Source organism: Sapajus apella, unplaced genomic scaffold (genome assembly GCF_009761245.1).
Source record: "Sapajus apella isolate SASKATOON/1434 unplaced genomic scaffold, GSC_monkey_1.0 scaffold300, whole genome shotgun sequence".
Lineage (NCBI taxonomy): Eukaryota > Metazoa > Chordata > Mammalia > Primates > Cebidae > Sapajus > Sapajus apella.
In genome coordinates, this window is record NW_022437240.1 from 15,792 (window position 1) to 38,785 (window position 22,994).

Here is a 22,994-nt window from a genome sequence, read left to right on the forward strand (position 1 = left end):
AGGAGGAAGGAAGGAATGAAGTGAGGGATGGAGGAAGGAAGGAAAGAGGAAGGAAGTGAGGGAGGGAGAAAAGGAGGGAAAAGAAGGGACAGGAGGAAAGTAGAGAAGAGCAGGAGGCAAAGGGGGAGGAAGGAAGGAGGGAAGAGGAAGGAGGAGGAGGAGGGAGGGAGGGAGAGAAAAACATGGGGAGAAAGAAGGAGGGAAGGGTGGAGGGTGGATGAAAGAAGGGAGGACGGCGCAGAAGGAGGAGGTAGAGGAGGGAGGGAAGAATCAGGACAGCTATTTCTCCACCTCCTCAGCTCCTCCCCCTCCCCTCAGCGCCCCCCCTTTACGTGGTACCCCCACCTGGGCCCTGGGGTCGGGAGAAACGTCTCCCTTTCTTTCCGATGCAGGAAACCAGGGCCCGGCTCCCGAGCGCCAACGCTGGGCGCTTCCAAGGGGTGTCTCCCCCGAAACCCGCAAAGGAGCTTCTCCCTCCCCCCCCCCAAAAAAAACTCACACTTCCCCGGGACCCTCCTCAGCTCCAAACGCGATGGGGGAGGGGGAAGGATGAAGGCATTTTACAGGAAAAGGAGAAAAAAAAAAAATCCTCAACTTTATTTGGTTTCCAGGACGTGGAAAAGGAATGTCAGCTCGCGGAGGCGAACCCCGGCTTCCACCACGCGACGCGGGAGGGGCCGAGCAGGGTCACCCGCGAGGAAAACCAAAAACACGAAGTGTGTCTCTCTATATAAGAGTCTCCCCAATAAATATCCGAGACGCCAGGGTGCCAGCGCGGCGCTAAGTGGGGGGCGGCGGCCTCGATCCCGGGTCTGCCGGGGTCTGGCGGGTGCAGAAAGGACCCGGTCTGCACGAACCGGTCCTCCCGGGGACCCCAGCTCCTTTCTGCGGGCGCTGGGGACCCGGGAGACGGCCGCGGGGATCCTCAGCCTCCGCCCAGGCGCTGGCGTCCAGGTTTAGGGACACCGGGCCCCTTCTTCTGACTTTGGGGGTCCTTCAGGCGCTTTCCATCTCACCCGCGCGCCCCCTGCTCCTCCATCCGGCTCCGAGCGGCCTCCGCCGGCGTCTCCATCCGTCCATCCAAACGCACGCAGCCTCCAAGTTGCAAAATCGCGGGTCCCGACGCGCCCCGGGTCCCCTCTCCATCTCCGCCTTGGGAAAGGGGGGGGCGGTTCTTGGAACGGTCCAGGCGCCGGGCTCTGCGCTCCTCCCCTGGAAGAGAAGGGGGCGCGGAACGGCTGGGACCCTCCTCTCTCCAGCCCCGCGAAGTCCTGGTCCACTTTGCTTTACGCCGCAGCCACGGACAGAAGAGAAACGCGGGGACCGGTCTTGGGGGGCGCTGGTGGTGCGCGCGCTCTCCCTGCCAAAAAAAAAAAAAAAAAAAAAGAAAAAAAAAAAAGCAAAGAAAGAAACAAAAACGGCATCTTTACCTCTTCGCACCTCTTTGCGCGGACGCCAAACGGTGATGAAATGAGAAGAAACCCAATTGCCGGCCTTGGGGAGGGTGGGGGAGAGACCGCGTCCCTGCGTGCGTCCGCCGCGGAGCCCAGACTCCCGTAATTGCTCCAGACAGGCGGCGCGCGGGGGGCTGGGCGAGGTCGCCGCGTATAAATAGCGAGATTTCCAATGGAAAGGCGTAAATAACAGCGCTGGAGATCCACCCGCGCGCGCACGGGCCGCCTTCCTCCCTCCTCCGCGCGGGGAGACGCGCGCACCCACCGGCCCCAGCGCCTCCAAAGCTTCCTGGAGTCCTCTCCGCGCAGGTTCCTCCCCGCCGGCCTCAGCCATGGAAGAGCTCACCGCTTTTGTATCCAAATCTTTCGACCAGAAAAGCAAGGACGGGAACGCGGGAGGCGGAGGCGGCGGCGGGAAGAAGGATTCCATCACCTACCGGGAAGTTTTGGAGAGCGGACTGGCGCGCTCGCGGGAGCTGGGGACGTCGGATTCCAGCCTCCAGGACCTCACGGAGGGCACCGGCCACTGCCCCGTGCATTTGTTCAAGGACCACGTAGACAATGAGAAGGAGAAGCTCAAGGAATTTGGCACCGCGCGCGTGGCGGAAGGTAAGCTCCTCCGCGCGCCCCGCGGCTTCCCCAGGGTCCCCTCCCGGGGTTCGGAGCCGCCTCGCCCCACGGAGTCGGCCGGCGCGCGCCGCGCTCTGCACATTTACAGCTCTCCGGCTAGGAAGAGAAGGCCCCGAGGCCAGGATTTTCCTAAGAAGGAAACGAAGGCAGGAGTGGAGCCCGTTGGAGAAGCTGGGAGGTCTCCACGGTGGGAGTCTGGGGGGGCAAGGAGGATCGGAGCTGGGGCCGCGCGCTGCCCGCAGACTCGAGCCCCCTGGCTTGGGCGCAGACACGGGGCTGCGGTGGATCGTGGTGGCCGTAGGGCCTGCTATAAACACACATATATGTACATATTTTTGAAGCAGAGTCTCGCTGTGTCGCCCAGGCTGGAGCGCAGCGGCGCGATCTCGGCTCACCGCAACCTCCGCCTCCCGGGTTCAAGCGATTCTCCTGCCTCGGCCTCCGGAGTAGCTGGGACTACAGGCACCCGCCGGCACACCGGGCTAATTTTTCTGCGTTTTTAGTAGAGACGGGGGTTTCTCCATGTTGGCCAGGCTGGCCTCGAACTCCTGACCTCAAGTGATCAGCCCGCCTCGGCCTCCCAAAGTGCTGGGGTGACAGGCGTGAGCGCGCTAGGGCCTGGCGTCTTCGGGTGTGGGTTTCTGCCTCAGTCTCCCTGTGTCTGGACTGGACCTGAGGTCACCCACGCGGAAAGGGGAGCTCTCTCCCCCGCGCCTCCCCGGCTACCCGAGAACAGGCTTAGACTCCGGGCTGCGTGGGGGAAACAGACCCAAAGGCCCCGACCTGCCTGCTTCTGTTTCCCTTTGATCCTCGAGGCTGGATCTCGGTGAAAGCTGTTGTCTAAATCAAAACCAGTCCGGTGCCCGCAGGTGGCCGGGATCTGGATGGGGCCGGGATCTGGATGGGGCGTGAGGGCGCCCCGGGAAGCTGGTGGCTTCCAGGCCCGTCCTACTGCAGGCTGTCAGCGCGGAGCCGGGTTTCAGGCAGGCAGGCCGGCCCTGGGGGCTCTCCTCCAGCTGTGGCTCCAGAACGCTCCTTGGGAGATCTCCCCGAGGTGGAAATCGGGCTGGGAGAGGCCGTGTGTACCCCAGATCTCCCTCCAAACACACCACCGGGTCTCTGCAAGGCTTAAGGGTGAAATGAGCGAAAAGTGTCAGGGGCAGAACTGCAGAGGACTATTCACAGCTATTCCTTTTTCATTACACAGAGAGAGAGAGAGAATCTCATCTCCGCTGATGGGCTCCCAGAGGTGGGAGGGCAGGGGGAACCCACCCGAAGGTCGTTCTTCCTAACCCTCTGGGGCTACCTGCTTTTCTGGGGCCTACATTTTGGGTTGTGGGTGGCACAGTTCCAGGGGAATGGATGGCCTTGCGGGCGAACTGGTGACCAGACAGGGTCCCAAGGCCTTGAGCCTGTGAAAGCACAACGGTGGGTACCAATTGTAAATCAGGGCTCGGGCGGCCGGGCGTCCACGCGCGCAGAGCCGGCCCGGCTCACCCAGCAGTTCATTGGCACGTCCAGACCCCGCACAGCCGGCCCCGCGACTCATACAAAGACAGCCACCTTCCCTAGACGCGAGGCTGCGCCCCAGACTTTTAGGGCCTGACTTGAATGAATGTCAGACGTTCCGCAGGGCGCAGCGGCCAGTTCTGTAGGGTTCCTTTTCCCCCGTCCTTCCCAGAGGCGCGGATTTCCTCCTCTGGCCTCTCTCTTCTTCCCCCTGGCCGCGGGTCCCAGGGTGCGGCCAACGTGCCAAAGCAAAGGGTACTCCAGGCCGTTTGAAAGCGGAAAATAAGAATTCGGGGACCCAGGAGGGGACCCAGAGTGAGTCCGCCGCTACCCTTTCCCCTTGACTGGGCAGGGACAGACCCCACCAGCGCTGTGTCCCATGCTGGAGGTAAATGGTGGTTGGAGAGTCGGGTGAGGACTCCCGGGCACCCACCCGTGGAATCCCGTGGCTTTTGCAAAGCCGGCAGGCGGGTGCTTGCACCCTCCGAAGCCCGGTTTATCAGCTGGCCTCCATCTGTGCGGTTTACACTTAAGAGAAATGAAGGAGGAAGCTCCAGGACCCGCTCCAGGAAAAGGATTCAGGGTGGGGAAGGAACGCCGCGTTCTTGGAAGCACGTGCGTTTTAGGAGGCCAAAGGGAGTCTGAAGTCCACGCTGGAATAAGTGGCCGGCGCTGAATCCAGCTCGCGGGAGGCCCTGGGGTGGGCGGTGGAAGGAACAGAGAGAACGCGGCGCTGGCCTTTACCGGGTTCCCTTTACACAGGTTGGATTTGTCAGCTTTGCAAGTTTCTGGGTGACCCGGGGCCTCTGAGGCTGTTTCAAGGCTAAACTTGCAAATGTCAGCGTTTTTACCCTTGGCACCAGCCTAGGCCGCGCGGGGTCTTCCTCTGTTCCCAGAAGGCCGGAGATGGGAACAGAGGGGAGTTGGAGGAGCCGCTTTCACCAACCCTGGGTCGAAGAAGGGCATGGTCAGGGTCTGAGTGTCTAACATTACGAACAAAACGCTTTTCAGCTGGAAGCGGCTCAGAGCGGACTTTTCATGCCCTTCCCTGTCTCGCAGGTCACCGTTTTTTGGAGGGGACGCAGTGCCATTTCTGGTACCCTGCTGGGGTGGGTGCGCGCCTGACCGCGTGTACCTGGGAAAGAGGGATTTTTCCGAACGCGGTTCGACTCCCAAGGCTGCGGTGGTGCGTTCCCCATACGGGGTTCAGCTGTTCTGGTCAGAAACAGGTTCTGTGAGGAGGGGCTCGTAGCTCGGCCACTCCCCGGAGGGACCCGTATCGCCAAGCCCAGCTGCGCTGCACCCGGGGATACCGTCTCTCCGCGGACCTAGAATCCGCAACCTGCCCGTCCCGTTCCCTGAGCGCCCCGCCGGGGACCCCACAGTCGGCAACTCTTCCTAAAAAAAAAAATAAATAATTTCCTTTCAGAGTATGATTTGACACCCCACTCTCCTTTAAAATAATCATCATCATAAAAAGGTTAGGTTACGTCAACAGACTAGAAGTGGGTAATTGAGGAAACGATTTGGAGACGGGGCCAAGAAAACAAGGTTGTTATCCAAAAAAGCGAGTGTCCTCCTCGGGTTTTGCCGCGTGGGGTCTACGCGGTCCCTGCGTAAAGGCGCATTGGGTTTTCGGGGTTCCCAGTCTCCACCGCGGGACACGGGAAAAGGTGGCCGCGTTGCGTAAAAATAACCCCACGCGATGCGCGCGCGGTGCCAGGTTGTCTGCGCGCTGGACCCGCGCGCGGAGCTGGGGGGAGGCGGGCGCGCGCGGAGGGGACCCCGGGAGGCTTTGGAGAGGCGCCCCCCGGCCTCAGCCCCGCGCCCCCCGCCGCCACGCAGGGATTTACGAATGCAAAGACAAACGCGAGGACGTGAAGTCGGAGGACGAGGACGGGCAGGCCAAGCTGAAGCAGAGGCGCAGCCGCACCAACTTCACCCTGGAGCAGCTCAACGAGCTGGAGCGGCTGTTCGACGAGACGCACTACCCCGACGCCTTCATGCGGGAGGAGCTCAGCCAGCGCCTGGGGCTCTCGGAGGCGCGCGTGCAGGTAGGAACGCGGGGCCCTCCGGGCGCGCCGCCGGTGCCACCTGCGCCCTGCCCGGAGCGCGCGGAGCTGGGGTGCGGGGCGCGCGGGGCACCCGGGACACGCCTGCGGCCTGCAGGGTGGCTTCACCGGGTTGGTTTGCACGAAGCTCAGACAAATACATCTACACGCATATGCATGTATATTACATATGTGTATGCGCACATGCATGTATATTACATATGTGTATGCGCATAGGCATTGATTTGCGTTTTTGTGTATACAGGGCTCTTGTATATTTCTATATATATATTTGTTTGCCTTTATATGTATATTTATATATATAAAGGCATACAACATACATACATATATATAAAGGCCTGTAAAATATATATATTTATATATATAAAGGCATAGAACAGTTATACATATATAAAGGCATACAAAATATATATATTTATATATATACAGGCATACAACATAGTTATATATATATGAAGGCATGTAAAATATATGTAAAGGCATACAACATACTTACATATATATAAAGGCCTGTAAAATATATATATTGATATATATACAGGCATATAACATAGTTATACATATATAAAGGCATGTAAAATATATATATATAAAGGCATATAACAGTTACATGTATATAAAGGCATGTAAAATATATACATTTATATATATATACAGGCATACAACATAGTTATATATATATAAAGGCATGTAAAATATATATGTATATATATAAAGGCATACAACATACTTATATATATATATGTAAAGGCATGTAAAATATATATGTATATATATAAAGGCATACAACATACTTATATATATATATGTAAAGGCATGTAAAATATATATATTTCTATATACAAAGGCATACGACATAGTTATATATAAACACATATAAAATATATATATTTATATATATAAAGGCATACAATATACTTATATATATAAAGGCATATAACGTAGTTATATGTATATAAAGACATAAAAAATATATATTTATATATATGAAGGCATACAACATATATATATAAAGGCATATAACATATGTATTTATATATATAAAGGCCAACATATTTGTTTATATTTATTTGTAGATATATTTATAGGAAAACATATATTGTATATATTTATTTGTAGACATATTCATCTATAAAGGCAAACACATATTTGTATATACTCATTTGTAGATATATATCTATACAGGCAAATATATATATTTGTATATGTGTGTATATATATATAAAAAGGCAAATATATATATTTATATATATGTGTCTATATATATGTAAACGCACAACATATACACATACACATATATATAAGAGCAAACAAATATTTCTTTATACAAAAGGCGTATTTGTATATACATTTCTTTGTACAAATATGCATATCTGTAGATGTATTTATTTGTATATCTATAATATATATTTGTTTATATAAATGTTTATATATTTTGACCCCTGATTGCCTTCAGCTCCCGTGGGGTTGATGATCGGGTCATTCCGTTCAAACACAACTTCACTTCGATTTTGATTGGGACAGGAAGATCCAGAAGCTTTTGAGGCAGGGTGTTTAACAAGCTGTTTCATTTAAAAACATGTATCTTGGCCCCCGATTCCCTCCCCCCTTCCCTGGTGGCTGCATTTAGGATCGTTAGGAATCCTAGCAGGGTCCTCAGGGTGTTTAGGATTAACGGACAGGGCTGCAGGGTGACCCTAGGAGGTCAGAAATAGGGTCTTCTGTTTCCTGCAGCTCCCTCCTCCCCTGCCCACAACGCCTCCTCCGCCCTGCGCCCAGGAGCTCTGGGGAGGATGAGGGACCCTTTGGGCATCTGGGTGACAGCAGACCATTAGCACAGGCCTGGGGGGGGCTCCCAGAGGAACGTGCGCATCCACAGTGCCCCCTCTGAGCAGGCTTCCTTGCACTGCAAACATTCCCTTAAATGTCTGAATTTATTTCCTGGGTGCTGGTGCGAGAGCAGGTTCCAGAGGGGGCTCCTTCCAGCCCCCGCCTGACAGGTCAGCCCCCTGGAAGCGGAACTCCTCCTGGGGACAGATCCCCCGACCCTGGGGACCCGTTCAAAAATAAATGAAATTAAAATTGCCCACTGGGGAGAGATCCATTCAAAGCCAAGGGCTTAGCCCGAGAGGTGCCCGTAGAATTCTTCACGAGGTCAATGTATTCAAACGCACTTTTCCGTCGGTTTTGCTTGGAATACAGACGCGTCTGATGGGGGAGTGTTTTACAAGATCTTTCCTTAAAATACATATATATATATATATATATAAAAATGGAATTGACTGTATGTATAAAACACATATGTACGTATGTTTATACATGTGTGTGTTACATGCAGGTGTTATGAGAGCTTTCATTAAAAAATATATATATATAATGAAATTAAATATATATTAATAACAGATCTTGTAAAACACTATATATATGTGTGTGTGCATATGTCTGTGTGTCTATATATATATATAATTTTTTTTTTTTTAAGTCCTGATGTCGTTCCATTTCTATGGGGTTGATGATCGGGTCAACCCATTCAAACTCAGGGTGTCCCCGATGGGGAGACGCTGGTCAGAAGGGGCCTCGGGGAGGGAAGGGAGCTGTGTCAGAAAGGGCTTTCCTCCCCGCCCAGCCCTCTCCCGGAAGATGGATGGCACGGCCCCGAATAAATTAATGACACAATTAAAGTTTCCCTAACGGGGATATGACGCGGATGTCATGTCCTGGTGCGTCTGTCTGCCCGGGACCTCTCATAGTTCCCCGGCCGCTGATGGACTCTTTCTATAAAAATAAATTACTTGTAATTTAATTCCACACTATTTCTTTCCCGTACTTTATTAAGGAGTAGGACCTTAGCAGAGTGGGAGGACATCGGTGACCGTGGGGTGCGTGTGGAGAGACCCCGAGAACCCCCCGTAAAAATAAAACAGGCTTCGGCGGGGCGGGGGAGAGAAGGCCAAAGGCGATCGATCCAGGAGGCCCAGGGAAATTGAACCCCCGTAAATAATAAGAAAAACAAATATGGGAACAGAATGAAAGTCATCATTCTCGATGGCCCGCAGGGAACGCCGTCCCGTCAGGCTGCCCAGCAGGGTTCAAGTCCTCCTGAAAAATCAATGAGCCCGAACAGGGACGTCACCCCGTGGACGCGGTCAGGGTGCAGGGGACGGGGTCCAGGAGGGATGTTTTCATCCCACGTATCCGAGAGGGCCTGGGGAACCTCTCCCTGGACACCGTGTACCCCACGCTTGGCCGATGGAGTTTCCACTGACTGTGGAACTTGGCCGTCAATAAATTGGCCACGCAGACGGGGCTGTTGGTCATTAACCTTTTATATTCGGCGAGGCCGGGGAAGCTCATATCGCCCAGCTGTCGGCGTCATAATGGAAAGTTATGAGACCACGGTGAGGGGCGGGTTGTAATTTAATTACCACAGACATCTGCGGGCGGATGGCGCGGCGCTAAATTAAATGTCATTATTTACTGTCTCTAATGGAAATCAAAACGAAATCGCATTAGCGGCGTCGGGGAGAGAAATCCGTGACCGGTGGTTAATGAAGAAATAAGTGTCTAAAACAGTGTAACACACTTCACTTACCATATTCAGGCCTAATTGGAATTGATCGTCAATCACTCGGGCCCTGATTTATTAGGGCTTCACGCAGCAGCTAATGCATCACTTTTATTCTCCATAATCTTATTTTTTTCTTCCCGCCTCGCTCCGTGAAAGGGAGAGTGAAGCAGGATTTCCAGATTTCAAGAGAATTCTGTTTTTTCTTTTTTTTTTTAATGGCCTTCCAGGGACTTCTGGGTGGCCGGCTGGCCGTGGGGCATGGGGGGGCGGTGCATGGCTTTGGGGTCTCAAGGCGGGCTTTGGAAACAGGGCAATTATGGGTGAATTTAAATGTTAGCCCCAGGCTGGGGGCCTTTTTTGGGGGGGGCGGATAGGGAACGTTACTTTGCTGGGGAAGAGGATAAACTTTTCCAGCTGCCCTGCGTCCCGGCCGGAGACACTTAGGAGGCGAAAATCCCATTCCGAAAGGTCCGAGGGACGCTGGGTCCTGGGTTCAAGACCAGCCTGTTTTGCTTCCAAACTCCCAGGGTCTTCTGAGGTTTGCTTCACAGGGGCGCCCACGGTCCTCTGTTGTGCCGCACCCCGCTTCCTGAAGGCTTCCCCCCGAGACTCAGAAGGCGTAAGAGGAGCAGAACGCCCCTTCCACGCAGCTGTTCATGGGGGGCCCTCTCCGGGATGTGCATGAGTCCCATAATATTAATGGAGCCCCTGCAGCTGCCCAGGGCTTCCGAGGAGGCCACGGGGAAGGGAAAGGCACTTTCTGGGTTCGGGAGGTCTTAGGCCATGTGCTCACCCCCTACGTGGGTAAAGTATGAAGGTGGAAAGTCGGGGTCTCCCTCCGGGTCTCCAGGCGTTGTTGGGGTTCGGGGTGCCCACACAGAACGCCGCGAAGTTGCAGAGTGCATGTCCACTGTCTCGGAAGGCACTTTTTCATTTTAAATTCATCAGTGTGGACTCACAAGTCTGACTTCCGTGGGGCAGAGAGGGTTGAGCCATGTCCAGTTCTCGGCCAAGCTCATCCCAGGACTTTGGGAGGCCGTGGCGGGCGGATCACCTGAGGTCAGGAGTTCAAGACCAGCCTGGCCAACGTGGAGAAATCCCGTCTCCTCGAAAAATAGAAAAAAAAAAAAAAATTAGCCTGGCGTGGTGGCGGGCACCGGTCATCCCGGCTACTCGGGAGGCTGAGGCAGGAGAATCGCTGGAACCCGGGAGGCGGCGGTTGCGGTGAGCCGAGATCGCGCCATTGCACCCCAGCCTGGGTGACAGCGAGACTCTGTCGCAAAAAAAGCAAAGAAAACAGGAAAACAAAATCAGACAAACATCAAAAAAAAAAAAAAAAAACCCACGCCATTTCCAGGTCTAGGTAGCCAGTTACGCATGGGTGGACGCAGAGGGGCAGTAAGGGGCTGGCGTCGCCCCCATGAGTTACCTCGGGGCTCCCAGAGGTGCAGAGGGGCTCCGTGCAGCCTGGTAGGAGGGTGCTCCCTGGCGGGGCCGGGCTGACGTCTCAGACCCTGTGCAACTCTGTCTGCCTTTCCGCCAAGGTGTGGTTCCAGAATCGGAGAGCGAAATGCCGGAAACAGGAAAACCAGATGCATAAAGGTGGGTGTTGGGGCTTGGGGGTGGGACCCTGGAGCTGGGGGGGGCCTTCCTGGGGGGGACCCCCACACTCACACCTCCTGTCTTTCACCGCAGGTGTCATCCTGGGCACGGCCAACCACCTAGATGCCTGCCGTGTGGCGCCCTACGTGAATATGGGGGCTTTGCGGATGCCTTTCCAACAGGTAGCTTATTTTCCTTCCTCTGAAGAGCCCCGGGGGGCCCCGTCGCCTCCTCCTCTGCTTCCCCCCAACCCGCGATGGCTCCCAAATCCTGACACTCCCGGCTACTCCTGGAGACTTCTTGGCTAGCCCTGGGTTGGGGGGTCGGGGAGGGAGGCAGTGGCTTTTCCAAGGGAGCATTTAGAAGCGTCTGGGACCGGGCGGGCGCGGGGGCTCACGCCTGTCACCCCAGCACTTTGGGAGGCCCAGGTGGGCGGATCACCTGAGGTCAGGAGTTCGAGACCAGCCTGGCCAACATGGTGAAACCCCTGTCTCGACTAAAAATATAAAAACTAGCTGGGCATGGTGGAATGGCCTGTAATCCCAGCTACTCGGGAGGCTGAGGCAGGAGAATGGCTTGAACCTGCGGGGGTGGAGGTTGCAGGGAGCTGAGATGACACCACTGCGCTCCAGCCTGGGCGACAGAGCGAGACTCTGAGTCTGCGTCTAAAAAAAAGAAAAAAAAAAAATATATATATATATATGTATATAAATCAGGCTGTGAACTCCAAGAGCCACCTTTGGAAAGGTGGACACATATACAGGCTTAAGCAGAAATCTTACAAAAATCAGAGTGGGGAGAAATCCCACCCAGAGAGGCACCCCCCACCTGGCTGTCTTCCTGGTTAAGGAAGGTGGGATGTGTGGGCCTGAGTGTCAGAGATGGGATAGAGCCTTGGGGACCTGGTGTTCTGGGGAGAGAGCATTGGGGAGCTGCTGTCCCGGGGGGAACCCATGCCCCTTTCACCAACCCCCCCAAGTGCCTGAGGGCCTGGGGCGTCTGCCGGGCTCCTGGACCCCGTCCTGGGCTGTGCACCTCTGAGCTGGGGACACCCTGCTCAGCTCGCAGCTGACTTGGGAGGGAGAACCGCTGGGATTCTTTGGCCCAAGGGGTCAGGAGTCAGCTGCGGAGCCCAAGCTTCCCGAGGGCACCCCTCTGCCCTGGCTCAGTGTGGGGATTGGATGGGGGGCATTTGGGAACTGCGTGGAAGGAGGTGCGGGGTCTCGGGAGAAGAGGGCACAGTACCCACGTGCGCCCTGGCTGGACACAGCAGGGCTCCGCTTCGGTTTCCAGTTTGGGGGTTCAGAGTGCAAGCCTGGGTGGAACGGGGTTGGCGGGGCTGGCAGGGGGAACGCGTGGCCTCCGTTCTTGACCGTTTTATTCCAAAGGGACAGGTCTGGGTTTTTATTTGGGTGCTTGTTTGCTGAAAGACTTCAGGTCCCAGATGTCTGGCCTCTGCCTCTGCTGGCTGAGGGTGGAGGGCGTTGGGGGTGGCGGCTGGGAGCGGCAGGTATAAAGGTATAAATCATAAATGAACAATTCAGAAACTGACCCAAGCGGGAGCTCTCCAGGTCTCGACGGCTCAGGCCGGAAGGACGGGGGTCCATATCCCTCCTGTTCTCCCCTCCTGGGCACGTGGCCTCCAGGCTGCAGACAGAGCCCACCTCTTGCACAGTCTCTGGGACTCAGGACCCAGTGAAATGAGGCCGCTGGGGCCCGCAGGCCTGCCTGGCTTTGCGCAATGGAGCCTTGGGGAGCTGGAGTCCCCAGGAGAGGCTTGGGGACCAGACGTCACTGGGGGAGACGCTTGGGGACCTGGTTTTCCTGGAAGAGGCTTGGGGAGCAGGTGCCCCAGGAGAGGCTTGGGGCAGCTGGTGTCCCTGGGGAGAGGCTTGGGGACCTGATGTTCCTGCGGGAGAGGGTTGGGAAGCCAGTGTCTCCCACCCCACAGGCTTGGGGACGTGGTGTCCCTGGGAAAGTGTTGGGGAGCTGGTTTTCCCAAGGGAGAGGCTTGGGGACCTGGTGTCTCCAGGGAGAGGCTTGGGGACCTGCTTTCTCCGGAAGAGACTTGGGGACCTGCTTTCCCCCGGGAGAGGCTTGGGAAGCGGGTGTCCCGGGAAAGGCTTGGGGACCTGATGTTCCCGGAAGAGGCTTGGGGACCTGGTTTCCCCGGAAGAGGCTTGGGGACCTGGTGTCCCCCGGAGAGACTTGGGCAGCGGGTGTCCCCGGGAGAGGCTTGGGAAGCTGGTGTTCCCTACTTGGGGCGGTGGGGTGAGCTGATGTTCACACCCTGAATCCCCGCAAACAGAGCGCATCTGGAACTCCCTGGTGGGCGCCCGGATGTGAACCCCACTCCAATGCGCTTTGCGGGGACCTGTTTGGATTCTCCAGGCCCGGCTGGTCCCGAAGGCAGCGCCAGCTCTGGGCCAGGGGGAAAGAGGACAGTCGGGTGGGGGGTGGTCTGCAGAGTGGGAGAAGGGGTGACGCTCCCCAGGGGAGAAGAGACGCGTTCTGGGGCTGCCAGGGGGACGGGGAGGGTCCCGCAGCCCCCATCGTGCGCCCTCACCGCGCCCGGGTCCGCTCCGCAGGTCCAGGCTCAGCTGCAGCTGGAAGGCGTGGCCCACGCGCACCCGCACCTGCACCCGCACCTGGCGGCGCACGCGCCCTACCTGATGTTCCCCCCGCCGCCCTTCGGGCTGCCCATCGCGTCGCTGGCCGAGTCCGCCTCGGCCGCCGCCGTGGTCGCCGCCGCCGCGAAGAGCAACAGCAAAAACTCCAGCATCGCCGACCTGCGGCTCAAGGCGCGCAAGCACGCGGAGGCCCTGGGGCTCTGACCCCAGCGCGCGGTCCCCCGCCAGCGTTGCGCGCCTCCGGACCCTGGGGCTCCGCGCACCCCGCCTGCACCGCGTCCTGCACTGCACCTCCCCTGCGAAATCCTCCCACGGCCCGGAGCCAACGCGGCCCTCAGCGCTCCTGCAACCTGGGGGTTCCCCAGCGCGCCGGCACCCGTGCGCTTCTGCAACCTGGGGGCTCCTCAGTCCACCTGCACCCGTGCGCTCCTGCAACCCGGGGCTCCTCAGCCCACCTGCACCCGTGCGTTCCTGCAACCCGGGGGCTCCTCAGTCCACCTGCACCCGTGCGTTCCTGCAACCCGGGGCTCCTCAGTCCACCGGCACCCGTGCGCTCCTGCAACCAGGGGGCCCCTCAGTCCACCTGCACCCGTGCGCTCCTGCAACCTGGGGGCTCCCCGGCGCGCCGGCACCCGTGCGCTCCTGCAACCCGGGGGCTCCCCAGCGCGCCGGCACCCGTGCGCTCCTGCAACCCGGGGGCCCCTCAGTCCACCTGCACCCGTGCGCTCCTGCAACAGGGGGGCTCCTCCTTGCTCCTCCACCCCGGGGGCTCCTCAGCGCACCGTGGTGGCACCCGCGTGCTCGTGCAATCCGGGGGCTCCGGCAAGAGACCTGGGAAGGGGTCTCCTGGGGCTGTCCACGCACCACCCAGCCAGACCCTCGCGGAGATGGTGCAGAAGGCGGAGGGGGTGAGCCGCCGTGCGCCCTGCCCGGCCCCTCTCCAAGGCCCCGCGTGCGTCCTGGGACCCTGGAGAAGGGGAACCCCACCTGGCTGCGTCCTCCTCCGCTGATCCCCTCCATGCATGCGGCTAACTACACAGGTTTGGAAGATCCTAGAGTCGAGGAAACTGCAAAGGTCCCGGGGCTGGTCTCCGATGGAAACGCCATTTCTTCGTTGCCAAGGATTTTCTTCACTGCCATATACACCCTCCCTCGTCCAAGGAGCTGCAGAACCGGTGTGGATCTGAATGTGGACTTTGGAACCTCAGGAGGCAGGGGCTGGGGTCCCCTCCACCGCCCCCCATCCTCCCAGGCAGCAATAAGGAAACCGTTCTCTGGCTGAGGCTGAGGACGCGAACCGGGGCTTGGAAGGGGACGGGAGGGAGACTCGAACCTCCCACGTGGAGACTCCCACCTTCCGGGGACCTGACTGAGGAGCATGAGGTCAGCCAACACAGCAGGCCCCACAGCACTGGAACGGGTCGGGGTCCCTTGTGCCACAGAAGAGGCGACTTGACAACTTTTTGCAGTATTTGGTTCCCAATCGACTGGGTTTTGGTTTGGTTTGGTTTGGGGTTTTTTTTTTTTTTTGCTGATTTGCAGAATTCAGACGCAAATGACTTGCCTGAGATGTGGACTCGTGGTTTGAAGGTATCATACTGGTGCAGAATTTACTTTTAGTGAAATGCAATGAAGTGCAATATTATAAATATTATAGATTTAAAAGAGAAAAATAAGAGCACTCTTGACCCCATCAGCGTCTGAGGTGTAAAGGCATGACCTCTTTTCGAAGCGCTGGCCGCCTGGCCACTCAGGGCCCGTGGCAGAAATCATGGTGTGGACATTGCCCTGGGTGCCGTGCAATCTTTCCACGGCAATCTTTCCTGGGTGCCTGTGGCTGTGTCTTTCCAAAGGGGATTAAAGAGATCGGGGGTGTCGGGATGTGAGTTTGGTACATGACCTGTTTCTGCCTGGGAAGGGTAAAAGCTAGGGACAGATCCAGGGACTTGGAAGGTCTTTGCAGATATAAGTGCTTCCAACTTGTAGGTTCAGCATCCTCGTAGATTTTTTTCTTTTTGGACACAGAGACGTGTTACGTGGCCCAGGCTGGAGGGCAGTGGCGCGATCTCGGCTCACGGCAACCTCCGCCTCCCGGGTTCAAGCCATCCTCCTGCCTGGGCCTCCTGAGTCGCCGGGATGACAGGCACCCGCCACCACGCCCGGCTGATTTTTTGTATTTTTAGTAGAGACGGGGTTTCGCCCTGTTGGCCAAGCTGGTCTCGAACTCTTGACCTCAGGTGATCGGCCGCCTGGGCCTCCCAGGGTCCCCCCCCCCGTTTTATAAAGCTTGAATAGCAACCTACCATCCCCGCTGGGGTGGTGTGGACACCCGCTTGAAATGACCCGACCCAAAACATTCAGGGTTCTGCACCCAGGTTTTGGGAGATCCGCTTTGCATGTTCTGATGGGTTTTCTGGGAACACAACAAGGGCTTCCTGACCTCCAAGATTTATGTGCATGTTTTAGGTGCGTTACCCAGGCCTTTCCAGAGACGAACAACGTTTCTCTTCTTCCCAGCCCACCGTCAGTAACGTTCCGTGGTCAACTGTCTCATTTCCAAACCATGCCTGCACCTTCCCGGATTCAGCCTGGCCGGCTTTCTTTCCTAGCTTCTGATTTAGATACTTCTCCCTGACCGAGCTGGGAAGAAAAAAAAAACCCTTTTTCCTGCCAGATAAGAAAATATTTTTTTTTTTGAGATGGAGTCTCGCTCTGTCACTCAGGCTGGAATGCAATAGGACCAGCTCAGCTCATTGCAACCTCCACCGCCCTGGGGTTCAAGCAATTCTCCTGCCTCAGTCTCCCAGAGAGCTGGGATTACAGGCACCTGCCACCATGCCTGGCTAATTTTTGCATTTTTAGGAGAGACTGGTTCAGGCTGGTCTCAAAGTCCTGACCTCCGGTGATCTGCCCACCTCGGCCTCCCAAAGTGCTGGGATGACAGGCAGGAGCCACCGCGCCCGGCCTAGGAGAACACTTCCTACCTTGTCAGTGAGCTGAAATGCACCTACATTTGGACCTGTCTCAATTCTACCTTCCGATAACTCTTTATACAAACCAAAAAGCCCCTTCAACGCACTTTGGGAGGCCGAGGCGGGTGGATCACGAGGTCAAGAGATCGAGACCATCCTGGTCAACACGGTGAAACCCCGTCTCTACCAAAAATACAAAAAATCAGCTGGGCATGGCGGCGCGTACCTGTAATCCCAGCTACTCGGGAGGCTGAGGCAGGAGAATTGCCTGAACCCAGGAGGCGGAGGTTGCGGTGAGCCGAGATCGTGCCATTGCACTCCAGACTGGGTAACAAGAGCGAAACTCCATCTCAAAAAAAAAAAAAAAAAAAAAAAAAAAAAAGTTAGGACCCCTGTAAAACGTCAGAGACAGAGAAAGAACGCACATTCCGTGTTTTCAAATCACCTTCTGGTTCTTTTAACCGGGGGCATGTCGACACTTTGCCTCATTCAGTTTTCTTTTTAAAAACCTGGGAATTTAAAAAAAAAAAGACAGAGAAAGAGAGGGTTTTGTAGTTAAGCTGAAATTTTTCTTTAAAAGAAGAATTGCATTTTGAATCTTTGAGACGTGGCTTCATTCATCAGAGTATGTAACAGTTGGGAAAAGTGCTTGGTAAGATTTGTTCATCCTGTCTCCCCAAAACGGCTTAGAGTCGTTTTGAAAAATCGAAACGTAACCATCTGTCATAATTTCCTCCCCACAAAAAGCTCACACCACGTGAGCAGAAAGACATATTCCTGGTCTCTGTAGAATCTTAACTTTTTTTTTTTCTTTTTTTTAACGTTTTTTCTTTTTGAGACGGAGTCTCGCTCTTGTCGCCCAGGCTGGTGCGCAGTGGCGTGATCTCGGCTCACCGCAACCTCCGCCTCCGGGTTCAAGGGATTCTCCTGCCTCAGCCTCTGGAGTACCTGGGATGACAGATGCCCACCACCATACCTGGCTACTTTTTTTGTGTGTTTTTATAGAGACAGTGTTTCACCGGGTTGGCCAGGCTGGTCTCAAACTCGTGACCTCAGGTGATCTGCCCGCCTCGGCCTCTCAAAGTGCTGAGATGACAGGTGTGAGCCACTGCGCCTGGCCGGAATCAGAACTTTTAAAATAGATTTCCTGGGCCGGGCACTGTGTCTTGTGCCTGTAATCCCACCACTTTGGGAGGCTGAGGCGGGTGGATCACGAGGTCGGGGGTTCAAGGCCAGCCTGGCCAAGATGGTGAAACCCCGTCTCTACTAAAAATACAAAAATTAGCAGGGCGTGGTGGCAGACGCCTAAAATGCCAGGTACTCGGAGGCTGAGGCAGGAGGATCACTTGAACCCGGGAGGTGGAGGTTGCGCTGAGCCAAGATGGCACCACTGCGCTCCAGCCTGGGTGATAAGTGCCAGACTCCGTCTCAAAAAAATGGGCCCCCCGAAGCAGAGGCAACCCCGAGGACTGGGTGCGTGGAGGGCTTGTTTCTGTTCAGCCCGGCGGGGTCTTCTGCTTTTCTCCCCGGAGAGAAGTTGGGTGACTTTCTGTCGTGTGGATGGCTGGTCCCCAAAACAGTGTGGGGTACATGTGGGCGAGCTGCTGCTTTGTCACCGAAACTCCGGGATGGAAGGAAGTGAGATTTTCAGCTTGGGCTGGGAGCAGTTCCCGCCTCCAAAGCCCCATTCTTTCCTTCCTTCCTTCCTTCCTTCCTTCCTTCCTTCCTTCCTTCCTTCCTTCCTTCCTTCTTCCTTCCTTCCTTCCTCCTTTTCTTTCCTTCCTTCCTTCCTTCCTTCCTTCCTTCCTTCCTTCCTTCCTTCCTTCCTTCCTTCCTTCTTCTTTCTTTCTTTCTCTCTTCCTCTCTCTCTCTCTCTCCTTCCTTCCTTCCTTCCTTCTCTCTCTCTCTTTCCTTCTTTCTTTCCGTCTGTCTTGCGGTGTCGCCCAGGCTGCAGTATAGTGGTACGATGCCGGGTCTGCACCGCAACCTCCGCCTCCCGGGTTGAAGGAACTCTTCGTGCGTCAGCCTCCTGAGTACACGGGACTGCAGGCACCCGCCACCAAACCCGGCTAATTTTTGTATTTTTTAGTAGAGATGCGGTTTCGCCGTGTTGGCCAGGCTGGCCTTGAACGCCTGATCTCAGATGATCTGCCCACCTCAGCCTCCCAAAGTGCTGGGATGACAGGCGTGAGCCACGGTGCCCGGCCCCCATTTTTTTTTTTCCTGGGATATTTAGGAGAGACTGGGGAGACGAGGACATATGAATGTGATGTGTGTCAGTTTGGTTTATTGGAAGTCCCTCCAGAGACACGGTTGCATGCACGTTTTATGTGAAAATGGCACCTTCCTCCCCACAGGATATGAGCAATGAAACTGATAGGGTGGGCACACGTTGGCGGTTCTTCTCCCCACAGGATATGAGCACACGTTGGCGGTTCTTGGTGCTTTCGGCTGAAAACAATGTGCTTTTCAAAGTCACGTTGCTTTCCCAGCAGCGTTTTGGAGCTTGCTAGCAAAGCAGAAAATACCCCTCAGAAAGCAAAGAGGACTTGGTTTGTGAGACGCATGTGAGCCTCCAGCCTCAGCGTGTTCATAGGAATTCGTTGCTGGCCGAACTTAAAGACGTTGGGTTGAGTCCTAAGACATGTTTTCTTTTTCCCCGCCGAGACCTCGCCCAAAGAGCCCACGGAGGTTTGAAACCGCCTGGTCGAGAAAAAGTCACTTCTTTGTTCATCCGGCGGTTGAAGTCTCTTTCTGACATACCCGCTTCTCTCTCTCTTTTCTGTGTCTGACTGTGAAACACCCACAGGAGAAGGAATTGGATTTATTGGATGTCGGTATTAGATTAACTGTCTCTGGCTAAGCCTCCAGCTGCTGCATACTTTGAAAAGGTTGGCCCCTTGAAATTGCCAAGACTTAGAAAAATGCATCTTCTCTGGTGGGGGTGGGGAGGGGAGAGGGCTGTGAGTTAAGCATCTGTGATGACACGGTCTCTAGGGTGTGGGTTTCTTCTCCAGCATGTTGAACAAGGAGGTGGGAGGGATTCCGTGCCTGTGTGATTTACACGGAAAATAGGAACATCCAACACCCGTTTTTCCAATTACAAAGTTAGTGTGATGGGCGTGGCGTTTCCTGGTTAGCATCATGCTTTGGTTTTGTGCGTTTTTTTTTTTTTTTTGGGAGAGAGTCTTGCTCTGTCACTGAGGGTGGAGTGCAGTGGCGTGATCTCAGCTCACCGCAGCTGATGCCTCCTGGGTTCAAGCGATTCTCCTGCCTCAGCCTCCCGAGTAGCTGGGATTACAGGTGTCCACCACCACTCCCAGCTAATTTTTTTTTTTTTTGTATTTTAGTAGAGAGAGGATTTCACCATGTTGGCCGGGCTGGTCTCGAACTCCTGACCTTGTGATCTGCCCACCTCGGCCTCCCAAAGTCCTGGGATGACAGGAATGAGCCACCGCATCTGGCCAGTGTTGTTCTTTTAATTTTCATTTTCTTTCACTTTTCAACGGTGGCACGGATTCTCCTGGGCACTGTTGGCGAAGATAATTGAGTCATTTTCAGACACACCCCCCCACCCACCAAAAAAAGGAATAAATGTAAAAAGAAATCGACTTTTAAACACGACAAGTTTTTTTTTTTGGCTGGTCCAGAGGCGTGCTGTCGCACGGATGACCTCTCTACCGCTCCCAAGTTCAGCCAGGCACCCAAATTGTCCCATTACCGTGGTCTTGTGAGCGTTTATGGAATCTGCAGACACTGGGGACAGCTGGGCATTTAACCCCGATGAAGCCGGGATGGTTTCAGACGGCCGCTAAGCCCTGGTTAAGACGCTGACCTTTCAAAAATGTTTCCCTGCGAACCAGCACATGCCAGGCCCGGCGGCTCATGCCCATCATCCCAGCATTTTGGCCGGCTGTGGTCGGCAAATCACGAGGTGAGGAGTTTCAGACCAACCTGGCCAGCATGGCGAAACCCTGTCTCTACTAAAAATACAAAAAGCTACCCGGGGGTGGTGGCGGGCGCCTGTAATTCCAGCTACTCAGGAGGCTGAGGCAGGAGAATCGCTTGAACCCAGGAGGCAGAGGTTACGGTAAGCCGAGATCGTGCCACTGAACTCCAGCCTGGGCGACACAGTCAGACTCTCTGTCAAAAAATGAAGAATAAGCAGCACTGTCTGGTTCCCTTTAACTCCAGTGTTTTTTTTTGTTGTTGTTGGTTTGTTTTTTTTTTTCCATGGGGAGACGGGAGGGTGAAGTACAGAGACTCCAACTACGCGCATTTCAAAGGCACTTTGCTGAAAGTCGCCTCTCCCAGGTCTGTGGGGAGGTCTGGGGTGAGGAGCGAGGTTTTCGGAGGACACGTTTGACATTGAAAAAGAAAAACCGAAACTGGTGCCTAATTTATTTTTTCAATACACACGGATAAGTCGATGCCATTTATAAATGCTTTATGGAAATTCGCTATTTAACGAGAACTCGACGAAGGAACGGGGAGAATATCATGTTACGAAGCGATGAAACGTGCTATTTATTGCAAGGGGAAGAGTCACGGATTCAGCCCGTGGTACGTACAGCCTCCTCGGGAGCGCCGTGTGCGGTTGTGTTATTTATTTTCTTTCCTCGGTTGAAAATTCATAAATATGTACTATTTTAATTATGTGGAGTGTAAATTTGACACTGTCTTGCATTTATTTTTATATTTCTTCAGCCTGTTGCTCTTCCTCTGTCTCTTTTTTCTTCTCCTTTTTCCGTGTGTGAGCGGGCTGTGAGGATTTGCCCCGTGGCCTCGGCCCCGTCTGGGTTACGGATGCAACACACGTCTGTCTGTACAGGGTTTTTCAGGGATTGCTTAGAATAGAACAGAATCACACACCGTTTCCCAAATCAACAGTCTTAAAATGTGTATCCCCCTGATATTGTCGGCGTGGGGGGTTCTTTCTCCCCCGACTCCCACAGGCTCCTAAGGTTTCATGCCCTGATGCGGAGTGGCAGGAACAGACTGTGTTTTGTGTGGCCCTGTAGGATGAATGTACATCTTGTAAAACTGAGATATAAATAAACTTATAAATATTTGTATTCAAGTGTTAAAAAAGAAAAAAAAAACCTCTCCCCTCTCCCCTGAGGCCAGGCCGTGGCTGAAAATACAGCGTGGTTCCTTTTCCACGAAGTGGACTGTGGTGCTCCCTGCATTTTTGGGGTGCACCTGGTGTGAACCCCAGAGCTGGGGAAGCATCTTTGTTTTCGTCGGAGGCCATGAGATGTACCTTCCGTCGTCTTTGCCACGTTTCCCCCGGAAGGTGGGAAAAAGGAAGAGGAAAAAGCTCTGATTTGAATCAAGTCAAGCGTACGGACCCAGCCGGGCAGCTGTGAGAAGCCCGCATCACCCTTTGCTTCTGTCCCCCCACTTTTTTTTTTTTTTTTGAGACGGAGTCTGGCTCTTGTCACCCAGGCTGGAGCGCAGTGGCGAGACCTAGGCTCCCTGCCACCTCCGCCTCCCGGGTTCAAGAGATTCTCCTGCCTCTCAGCCTCCTGAGTAGCTGCGAATGCAGGCACCCACCTGTAATTACGGCTGTTTTTTGTATTTTTAGTATGGAGACGGGGTTTCACCGTGTTGGCCAGGCTGGTCTTGAACTCCTGACCTCGGGTGATCCGCCCGCCTCGGCCTCCCAAAGTGCTGGGATCACAGGCGTGAGCCACTGCTCCCCGCTGCGTGTTTGCTTTTACTTTTCATTTTGTTTCCCTTTTCGGTGACGGCACGAATCCTCCAGGACGCCGTGGCAACGATGATTCAGTTATTTTGAGACCAAAAAAAATGACAGAATAAACGGAAAAAGAAACGGACTTTTAAAAACGGCATTTTTACTTTTCTCTTTTTTTGGCATGGGTCTCCCTGTCTTTATGTAAAGGAAAGTTCATGATTGGATTTGCCCAGCCTGACTGGTTCCCAGCTGTGATGAGAAACACATGTCGGCTGCAGGGACGTGGGGGAGGGTGAAGCCACACACACAGACGTCTCAGTGCAGCCACGGGGCGCACGGGGCTGGGGGCCGTTGCATTTAAAAGGGCGCAGGACCCACCAACAGGTGAGCGTTTCCAACAGTCAGCACGAGCCCTGACTCCAGGCCGACGCTCTTCCGGACGGTCCGTTCTTCCTGCTGACCCACGGGCCACAGAAGTGGCTTCTCAGAGGCCACGCTTCCACACCATGCTGCAAAGTCCAACTTGCAATTCTTTTTTTTTTTTTTTTTTTCTGATAACGTCTGAAGCTCACACCTCTGGTCAGCCTGCCTGGCTCTTGTAGGAACAAGTGGTGTTTTCCGTGTGTAGCAGTCAGGGGCTTTGGCTGAGCTGGGGACACCCCCAGAGGAAGCCGTGAAGGGGTTTCATAGCTTCATAGCTGACCACCTTACGTCACTCCCCGGACTTTTCCAACCTGTCTTTTGTTTTTTATTTTTTTTTAAATCGGCAAAAACAGGCAGGTTCAGTCTTTTTCAGACCCGGGGCCTCCGTGGACATGTTAATGCACACGGTTATTCCGTGGCTAAAATGTTCAGTTTT

General features: G+C 54.6%; 1 protein-coding gene across 1 annotated transcript; it reads left to right on the top strand.

The window, feature by feature from the left end:
* Window positions 1–1,456: 1,456 nt before the first annotated feature.
* SHOX (short stature homeobox) lies at window positions 1,457–13,669 on the top strand. The gene is made up of 5 exons (XM_032272137.1): window positions 1,457–2,063; window positions 5,439–5,647; window positions 10,778–10,835; window positions 10,929–11,017; window positions 13,424–13,669. The coding sequence occupies exons 1-5, from the start codon at window positions 1,787–1,789 to the stop codon at window positions 13,667–13,669; spliced, it is 879 nt and encodes a 292-aa protein (XP_032128028.1). The 5' UTR covers window positions 1,457–1,786.
* The last annotated feature ends 9,325 nt before the right edge of the window (window positions 13,670–22,994 follow it).

Excerpts from the sequence above, each read along its gene's own strand:
- SHOX (XM_032272137.1), top strand. The coding sequence starts at position 1,787 with ATGGAAGAGCTCACCGCTTTTGTATCCAAATCTTTCGACCAGAAAAGC. Across the intron at positions 2,064-5,438 it reads CACCGCGCGCGTGGCGGAAG|GGATTTACGAATGCAAAGAC; the intron begins GTAAGCTCCTCC and ends GCCGCCACGCAG. Across the intron at positions 11,018-13,423 it reads TGCGGATGCCTTTCCAACAG|GTCCAGGCTCAGCTGCAGCT; the intron begins GTAGCTTATTTT and ends TCCGCTCCGCAG.